This window comes from Ipomoea triloba, chromosome 2 (assembly GCF_003576645.1).
Source record: "Ipomoea triloba cultivar NCNSP0323 chromosome 2, ASM357664v1".
Classification (NCBI taxonomy): domain Eukaryota; kingdom Viridiplantae; phylum Streptophyta; class Magnoliopsida; order Solanales; family Convolvulaceae; genus Ipomoea; species Ipomoea triloba.
This window is the reverse complement of record NC_044917.1, coordinates 7,598,292-7,607,851: the sequence shown is the minus strand read 5'-3', so window position 1 is coordinate 7,607,851 and position 9,560 is coordinate 7,598,292. Positions and strand designations below refer to the sequence as shown.

Genomic DNA, 9,560 nt, shown 5'->3' with positions numbered 1-9,560 from the left:
TTTTTTTTTTTTTTTTTTTTTTTTTTGAACAGGTTTAATGAAGAGATGATAGAGAGTCTATTTGGTTATGCTTCTGCTGATAAAAACAAGAAGGATACCAAGAAAGACAATCCATTTCAAGATGCTTCTAACCAGTATATTCAAATTATTGATCAAAAGAAGGCACAGAACTTAGCAATTCTTCTAAAAGCTTTAAATGTGACAACAGAAGAAGTTTGTGACGCTCTTAAGGAAGGTGATTATGTTTCCCTTTTTATGGGATAAATGCTGCATAAAAATAGAAGATGTTTCATCACCCTCCCCATGAGTCCATGAGAACCAATCTGGTGCATTAAAAAAATTAGATCTATGGATGAGATTAGTTTGGGGGTTCAAAATTCGCATGCACATATGGGGCATGTGTTGTATGCATATCCTATGTTGCACACAAACACATGCTTAATATGCACACGTGAATTTTGAATCCCCCAATTGCACACAACGCATGCTTAATATGCACACGCGAATTTTGAAACCCCCAATTGCACACAACACATGCCCCATATGCACATGCGAATCTTGAACCCCCCAATTGATCTCATCCATAGATATGTTTTTTTAATGCACTAGATTGGTTCTCATGAACTCATGGGAGGGTGGTTCTCATAGGAACCTCACCCTATATATATATATATATATAGCCTTACTTTTAATTAAAGATTTAAGCATTTGTTTTTTGAATTTTGATTCTCAGCTACCATATATTTATAAAAAAAAAAAAAAAAAAAAAAGATTCTTGGAGTTTGAGTATTATTTGCTAACTTCACCTCATTAAATAAATGGCTACCCTTTTTTTTTAAAAAAAAAAAAAAAATCAGGACATGAGCTTCCATCAGAATTGCTTCAAACTTTGCTGAAGATGGCACCAACATCTGAGGAAGAGCTGAAGCTGAGGCTCTATAATGGAGAGGTTTCTCGACTTGGGCATGCTGAGCGGTTTCTGAAAGTCTTAGTTGATGTTCCATTTGCCTTCAAACGGCTGGAATCATTGCTTTTTATGTGCACCCTTCAGGAGGAGGCATCCATGGTTAAAGAATCATTTGCAACCTTGGAGGTAGATATTATTTTTCTTGACCACTGGAGTCCTTTAGCATAAAATAGGCAAGAGTATCAGTGAATAACATCTAATCTCTTTTAACGATGAAGATAAACCTGTCATATTCATTGAATTACAAGTGGTGCTGCATTTCAAATGTTCGCATTTGTGATTATCTAAGCCTGCTGTAATTATTCATTTCTCCTGGACTCCTGATACTATCCTGTTCACCTTCAATCGATGTCATCTACTTGACATCTATCATGCCTTGCGGATCTCCCTATCAAAACTAAGACTTAAACTGTGCACTTATTGCCAAATTCCTTCTCACCATTTTCAAATATCCCAAGTGATAATTACAGCTTCATTTTCTTGATAGTCAAGAAACATTACACTGGTTAGTAACAAGGAATTGGTTTTGATAGGAATATCACAAGTATAGATTCCGTGAACCACATCATCAGACCTTGATGCTATTAGTTTTAGATTTGACAGTAGTTAACTTCATTTTGCATTCTGTTACCTGGAAAATTTCAACATTTTGTTTCTTGTTTATCCTTTACCCAGGCTGCTTGCACAGAACTCCGTAAAAGCAGGCTGTTTCTCAAACTGCTAGAGGCAGTTCTAAAAACAGGAAATCGCATGAATGATGGAACATACCGTGGTGGTGCACAAGCATTCAAACTTGACACACTACTAAAGTTATCAGATGTGAAAGGGACAGATGGAAAGATTACACTGTTGCACTTTGTTGTTCAGGAGATAATCCGCTCTGAAGGCGTACGAGCTGCAGGTGCCAAGGAAGCAAAGGGTATGTCGAGCGTAACGGCTGATGATCCAACCCAGGATTTGGAAGAGTATCATCGAAGCCTTGGTTTACAAGTTGTGTCAGGTTTAGGTAATGAGCTTGAGCATGTGAAGAATGCTGCAGTGCTAGATGCGGATAGCTTAACAACAACAGTTTCCAGTCTTGGTCATTCGTTAGTAAAAGCCAAGAATTTCCTAAATTCAGTGACGGACCAAGTGGGTGAAGACGATGGGTTTATCCAGACACTAAAGAATTTTGTGCAGAATGCTGAAGTTGATGTGATGTGGTTGCTTGAAGAAGAGAAGCGCATCATGTCTCTAGTTAAGAGCACCGGTGATTACTTCCATGGAAATGCTGGAAAGGATGAAGGCCTGCGATTATTTGTTATAGTTCGTGATTTTCTGATAATACTAGATAAGGTATGCAGAGAAGTTGGAGCTACAAAAATGAAGACAAAATGGGCTCCACGGAAAGAGAATATGGCAGTTGCTTCTTCAGAACCACAACAATCTCAATCTCCTCCCCCCGATCCTCGTCATAAACTTTTTCCAGCAATCACTGATAGGCGATATGACAGTTCCGGCTCTGATGATGAGGTGTAGCTACATCAAGTGTGCAAGTCCTGACCTATTTTAGTGGTTGGTCAGACTCTGACCTGCAATAATTTGAGGTATTATGTTATCATCGCTGTGTCAGAACCCTGTGTTTAAAAATTTACTTGGTTCATTCTATTTTAAGTGAGTTCAGAGATTTAGGAGCAGGTAAAAAGATGGGTATGATCTTTGATTTGTTGCACGACAAACTTCTGTGGTACGAGGATGATCTGCAACTGTTGTAAGATTGCGGTCTTCAGGTCTTTTGTTTAGTGAAACACCATTGCTGCAATAGGTAGAAAAATTAACTTGGCATATCCTCTCCCCCTTCTTGTAATTCTTAATTTTGTTTTTAATTGTTTATTTGATTGTGTAATTAAGCAAGGTAGTCTGTCTGGGCATTATTTAGCAATCCTAGCCATGTTTGAAAGAAATGATGACTTTTTCACCAGAAATTTGTAGATTATGTTATTTGCCTCCTTTTTTATTTATTTATTTTTGTTTCTGTTTTTATTTTCTTGCTTTTCCCCTCCAGACTCCATCCTTATCAACACATATTGGAGCCAACAACAATATTAAGTTGCAGAGCATGATTTTGTGGGTTCAACACTTTTGAAATGATTGGTGCTATATTGAAACATGGTGTCATAATATTTCAATGGGCATATTATGCTTAGGGGTAAAGGTTTTCCCCTTCCATTGTTATATCATCGACCAATGTTCATATTGTATTTTGAACCCGATATAAAATTTTTATACCTTCAGTTAATAGTTAAATGTAAACAAATAACTTGATAATTGCTAATACATAATATAATAACTACATGTACAGAAACTTTCAATTATAAGTACGAAATGTATCAATTATAGATACAGAATCTAAAGATTATTTTTGGACCAATAATTTGCCATTCCCTTCCCTAGTAGTTTTTTTTTTTTTTTTTTTGAAAACTCCCTAGTAGTTAAAACAAGGAACAATCGCACACTGAAAAACCAAAAAAGAGCCAGCCAACTAAAGCATTATTTATTATCAAGATACAGCCATTGATACTGCCAATTGTATGTCTAGTTCTATCAAGTAATTCCTCCTGGCCTCTCTAGTAAGTCAATCAACAACCAAAAGGTTATAATTAAAAATAATCAAACACAGCTATGTTAAGAGAAATGAAAACTTTGTTTCAAATTGTTTTACTTTTGAAGAATGCCATTTCAAACTTTAGTACAAACTCTGTTTTTCCAAAATATTTCCCTCTACCTGAACACACCCTTAAACCTCAAACTAATAAAGCATGTGCTCATGCAATCAAGAATCATAAAACCTACTATAATGGATCATCCATGACACTTCATTAGACCCTACTTTATTTGAAGCACAGCTATACAAAACTTTGGCTTAAGCATACAACCAGTTATTATTTGATAATCAGTGACAGCACAGCCCATATCATGTTAATAGCCAAGAATGGGGATTGATGGTTAGAGACACTGATAATGAAGAAAAACCAGAGTTCACATATGCTGTTTCTCTCATCTAACCAGGCATTATCAGCAGGCCATAACTGGCTCCTGGTCTATTGGGAACATTATACCACCATAGTAATATCCAAGCAGTGCTACTATGCTCTTCACTGTTCCTCACAGCAAGTGGTTGTGCCTTCACACTATCATAATAAGGTATCATAAAGTTTTTCACAGCAAGTGGTTGTGCCTTCACACTATCATAAAGTTCCCATCTTATTGTACATAGCTGCAATTCTGGAGCAAGTGAGCCACTAAAGTACCTGAAAGCATGTAATTAATTAGACCAAATGATTTAGAAATCCAAAAATTGGGAAATTGATAACAAATCCAAAATAAATGAACAATTAAAGACACAGAAACTTCAACTTGCAGCAGTGAAATTCAAGGAACAAGAAAACATGCTTGAAAGCAGCTGATAGATAGTCCCAACCTCAAATTCCTACATAAAGCACAATCACATCTGTGAATAAAAAAGGAATAGAACCAACAAGACTATCCATAATGCTGGCAGGCAAGGCATTTAACCTACCTTATTATTCAAGACATTTAAATAATGCACAGGTGACAGGTTAGATGCAATGGTTGCCTTTATACACAAATCCTCACTCTCACTGCAAACCACCAAACTCTTAAAATCCTTCCCAGTTCTCACCCTCTACCCAAGCAGATAGATAGTCAAAGATATTGAATAGACTAATACAATGGCATTCTCCACCCCTAACTCCCTAAGTATTACCTTGAAAACTATGAACTCCAAGTATCAAAATTTAACCATAAAACCAACAGAGAATCATCATATGTTGAAACTAAAAAGCATTTCAAATCAGTGAACAAAGTGCAACAATTGAATATTCCATTATTGTAACTGGCCACAATCTCAAGACAGAAAAAGATGAAAAATACCAGCTTCATCACTTCATCAACTCTTTACATAAAGCAGGCTTGCCCATAGAGATGATATCATATTACTACTTGAAAACAATTCTCATCAAACAATAAATTAACAAAGAATCATATACCAAGGTTATGTCTAGTACAAGATACTTTGGCCTGTACATCTAAATCTTTCAATAAACTACACAGAAGGAACACCACCCAGCATTCAATTATAACAAGGCTGATAAACATTACACATCCATGTCCAGTAAAAGCAATATAAATGGAAAAACTTCAATCTTCATATATGAAATTAATTAAATCAAATAAAAGCAAACTAACAAAGCCTTGGAAATTCAGCAAGGGATAGTTTAGCAGAATTAAACTGCCATAGGAGTAGTTTTTCATCAATGTTATGGGACAATTGACAAATATAGAGAAGACAATAACTTCAGTAATTTCCATTCCATTTGTATTCACAAAAACAAAAAGAAAGCCTAACAACAACAAGAAACAAAATAAGAAGTCAGACCCGAATTTCTATAAATACTAAAAAAAACACAGCTATTTGAAAATCAAATAAACACTGCCTCCCCACCCAAACAAGACAAAAATCTGGCATCGATCCATCTAATCCTCGTCAGCCGGCTTTGAGGAGCCACCAGCCTTCTTCGGAAGCAAGAGGTTGTGAATGTTCGGCATCACACCACCATTGGCAATAGTCACATCTCCAAGCAGCTTGCTCAGCTCCTCATCGTTCCTCACAGCCAATTGGATGTGCCTCGGCACGATCCTAGTCTTCTTATTGTCCCTCGCAGCATTTCCAGCCAATTCAAGCACCTGAAGCCACCAAACCGAAAAATTAGAAACCCTAGAAACGAAGATTCAAATTTATTTCCCTAAACCTGACAAATTCTTTCTACACTTTCATTCAATTAGGGAAATATATTCAATTATTCATACCTCAGCAGCGAGGTATTCGAGGACGGCGGCGAGATAGACGGGAGCTCCGGCACCGACACGCTCGGCGTACTTGCCGGCCTTGAGGAAACGGGCGATACGACCGACGGGGAACTGGAGACCGGCCTTGCTGCTACGAGACTGGGCCTTCTTGGCCGCTCCGGAACCAAGGGTTTTGCCACGACCCGCCATTGCTGTTTCAGTATTACCACTCAACAAAGGGTACAAAAGAGGGATTTCGCTGTGAAATACAAGCGGTTAACCAATACTGTTACTTTGGCTGGGTGGGTGGAGAGAGGGTTGGTGTTTATATAGGGCTTTGGGATTTCAAACTCTACCAATAGAATTCAAGCACACAGATCGTGGTTTCTATCCGTCAGATTTTAAAAGCATTAACGGTTGAGATGTGGATCCGACCGCCTTAAAGTGCTTTGAGCAATTGAGCCTCAACTGGTCCGGACTCTTGAGTTATTACAAATTTGCCCCTATATTATGATTGTTCTGTTTATATTACACAACTATCTTTTTAAAATTCTGGTTTCAAAAAATCTTTTTAAATTTTTCCAAAAAAAAAAAATCTTTTTAAAATTCTGAAAATTTTTCCTTACAATGTATAGGTGATTACAGAGTACAATTTAGCGAAATTATTAGGGGTCGTTTACTTCATTTCTCTGTTTTTCCATTTCCAGTTTTCTATTTTTCCAGTTTTCCAGTTTTCCTTCTCCATTCCTCCAGTTTTCCATCTCTCCATTTCTCCAGTTTTTCATTTTTCTAATTTTCTAATTTTATTAAATACAATAATAATAATAATAATAATAATAATAATAATAACAACAACGACAACTCTTTGTGTATAAAGAGGATGGAAAAGCAAAAATGAAAAAAAAAAGGATAATAATAATAATAGTAATAAAAATAATAAGAATTATTTAATAATAATAATAAAAATAAAATTTGATAGTTGAAGGATCATTAGTGGTTAACTTGGACTACGGATGGTAACAATTTGAAAGTCGAAGGATCGTGGGTGGTCAATTTAAACGTTTAGGACCACAGATGATATTAACACATAATAATAATAATAATAATAATAATAATAATAATTTAATAATAATAACATTAATAATAATAATAATTTAATATTTAATAATAATAATAATAATAACAATAACAACAACAACAATAATAATAATAATAGTAATAAAAATAATAAGAATTTAATAATAATAATAATAATAAAAGAAAGAAATTAAAAAAAATAAAAGAAAGTAATAATAATAATAATAGTAATAAAAATAATAAGAATTTAATAATAATAATAATAATAATAATAATAATAATAATAATAATAATAATAATAATAATAATAATAATAATAATAAAAGAAAGAAATTAAAAAAAAATAAAAGAAAGAAAAAGGAAGACGGGGTGACAAAGAAGAGCGGAAGAAAGGAGGAGAAAAAAAAAAGGAAGCAAGAAGCAAAAATGCCACAAGCAAGAATTGATCCCGTGACCTCATGCACTGTTCACCCGTGTGTTCCATTCTTCCATTTGGGGAATGCTGATTTCTTTCTCTCCAATTTTCTATAGGATTTGGAAGAATGGAGTGGAGAATGGATTTGGAAAAATGAGTTTAGTAAACAATTTCTCCATTTTTTCCTTTTTCCACTTCTTCATTTCTTCATTTTTTTGGAAAATTCTCCATTTTTCAAAGTTAGTAAACAACCCCTTAATCACTAAAAACTTTGAATACAAAAAAGTAAATTAGTTTACATATTTCTTTGACACCATCAAAGTTACTCGTATCATGTAATCAGATAAGTCCAATGTCCACACAAAATTTTAAATTGTTGGGAATAATTATAATTAATGAATTTTGATAATATTTTATATTTTTATAAAAGTGTAAAAGTAAACAACATAAGTTAAAAGTTAATACGGAGTAGTTATTTCGCTAAGATGACGTTAGATAACCAAGACATTTTGAACTTGAATTTAAGATGTGAAAAAATTTATTCACACTTTTGGTGAAGTCTTTGATTTGAGAAAGTTCAAATCAATTAGGAATTATATTCCTAAAATGAAAAATAAATTCAATCTATTGGATCGGATTATTTTTCCAAGTTGACTGGAAAAATATAAAACTTATTCAATTGCATATTTATTATTTTTATTTTAGGTTGAATTTTTATATATATAAATATATCATATTTATCACTTACTTTACTTATTTTAAAAAAAATAGCACTTTACCAATGAAAATTGAAAATAATATCTCGACTCACCACAACATATTGTAACTCAAGAAAAAAACGTGTGTCATTTTTAAAGTGTAAAATCAACTATATTTGTGATTTTTTCTCAAGTTTATGAAGACCAAAAAATCATAGTAGAATTTTTACACAACTGAAGAAAATGATTTTTTGTTAGATTTTTCTCTTGGCAATTGTGAAATTTTTGTAGGTCTACATGATGAGAGAAATATGTTACCTTTTGCACGTTATCATTTCTGTGTTCTGTTTTTTTTTTCCCTTAATTTTGTTAGAATTTTTTTCTTCTTTTTCCCTTCTCATTCTCTCTCCTACTTGAATTTGTCAAAAAAAAAAAAAATTGCTATAAATATGTAACTTACCTGTCAACCATTGTCCTTCTTGGGTCGTAGCCCAAAGGCTTTTGATTTTATCTTCTCCTGCCTCATCTTTATTCCCTCAATATATTAAATACACAATTTTTATGTTGTCTTTGTTGTTTGATGTCGTTTTCAACAATGTAGAGGGGACAAAAACAACGATTATTATCAAATTATTCAAATGCTCCCATTCTTTCTTTAGACGGATGCAACTTAGTACTCTACTTCGTTTTTCTTTCACTCCATAATAAATTGAGATGTTTAATAGCTCATTTAATACATTCAACAATATTTATAACTTCACTATGTAAAGTAACATTGGGAAGGGTTTAGGTGCGGTTATATTTCTCGTGCAGTTGTGCGGTACTCACCTTAAGCATTAAAACGGCGCACCTTGATGGCCTGTTTGGTTGGATGTAGTTTGGGAGGAATATTGAATTGCAATTCAGTGAATTCCTAAACTACGCGGAATTGCAATTCCCTCCAAATGATGAATTGCAATTCATGGGGAGAAGGAGCAATTTGTTGATGTAAAGACAATTTTGTCCCTCCTCCCATACCCTTTGTCTTTTTATTTTATTTTTTTTAAATTTGAAAGAATTATTATTATTATTTTGAAAGAATTATTATCATTATTATTTTGAAAGAATTATTATTATTATTATTTTGAAAGAATTATTATTATTATATTATTGTTTTAAAAGAATTATTATTATTATTATTATTATTATTATTTGAATGAATTATTATTATACTTATACTTATTATTATTTTGAAATTATTATTATTATTATTATTATTATTATTATTATTAATACTACTACTACTACTATTACTACAACATAAGGGCATTTTAGTCATTTTGTCGCTTATTATCTTTCAATTTCCTGTACTCCTATTTCTGCATACCAAACACTATAATTTCAATTCTTACTTTATTCATTGAATTGCAATTCCACCGAATTACAATTCTTTTCCCCCCTAATTCCCTCTTCCCAACCAAACGCCCTGTAAGTACACAAACCACGCACCTTAAGCTAAGAACACAAACCATGCACCTAAAGTTTTAAAATAGTGCACCTTCAGTTAAGAACACAC

The 9,560-nt window shown here is 33.3% G+C and overlaps 2 protein-coding genes across 7 annotated transcripts in view; one reads left to right on the top strand and one right to left on the bottom strand.

Annotated features, from left to right (window-relative positions):
• LOC116009822 (formin-like protein 5) overlaps window positions 1-2,965 on the top strand; it is a 7,273-nt gene extending 4,308 nt beyond the window's left edge. For all 5 annotated transcript variants that reach the window (XM_031248963.1, XM_031248962.1, XM_031248960.1 and 2 more), the window contains 3 exons: window positions 33-235; window positions 858-1,093; window positions 1,643-2,965. In XM_031248963.1, coding sequence (XP_031104823.1) covers window positions 33-235; window positions 858-1,093; window positions 1,643-2,485 — 1,282 coding nt within the window. In that variant the 3' untranslated portion in view covers window positions 2,486-2,965. The remainder of the gene's footprint in view (window positions 1-32; window positions 236-857; window positions 1,094-1,642) is intronic.
• A 697-nt stretch (window positions 2,966-3,662) lies between these two features.
• Window positions 3,663-6,109, bottom strand: LOC116004246 (probable histone H2A.3). 2 transcript variants are annotated; one of them, XM_031244224.1, is made up of 3 exons: window positions 5,837-6,109; window positions 5,472-5,713; window positions 3,663-4,257 (listed from the first exon to the last, which is right to left on the bottom strand). In XM_031244224.1, the coding sequence occupies exons 1-2, from the start codon at window positions 6,023-6,025 to the stop codon at window positions 5,504-5,506; spliced, it is 399 nt and encodes a 132-aa protein (XP_031100084.1). In that variant the 5' UTR covers window positions 6,026-6,109; the 3' UTR covers window positions 3,663-4,257; window positions 5,472-5,503. The 2 variants fall into 2 exon arrangements, with proteins under 2 accessions (XP_031100084.1, XP_031100076.1); XM_031244216.1 differs by lacking the exon at window positions 3,663-4,257 and having other exon boundaries at window positions 5,229-5,713.
• Between the last annotated feature and the right edge of the window lie 3,451 nt (window positions 6,110-9,560).

What these genes read in the sequence shown, in the direction of transcription:
- LOC116004246 (XM_031244224.1), bottom strand. Translation starts at nt 6,025, where the DNA reads ATGGCGGGTCGTGGCAAAACCCTTGGTTCCGGAGCGGCCAAGAAGGCC. An exon ending in TCGAATACCTCGCTGCTGAG is followed by an intron (nt 5,714 to 5,836) that starts GTATGAATAATT and finishes TGGTGGCTTCAG; the next exon opens with GTGCTTGAATTGGCTGGAAA.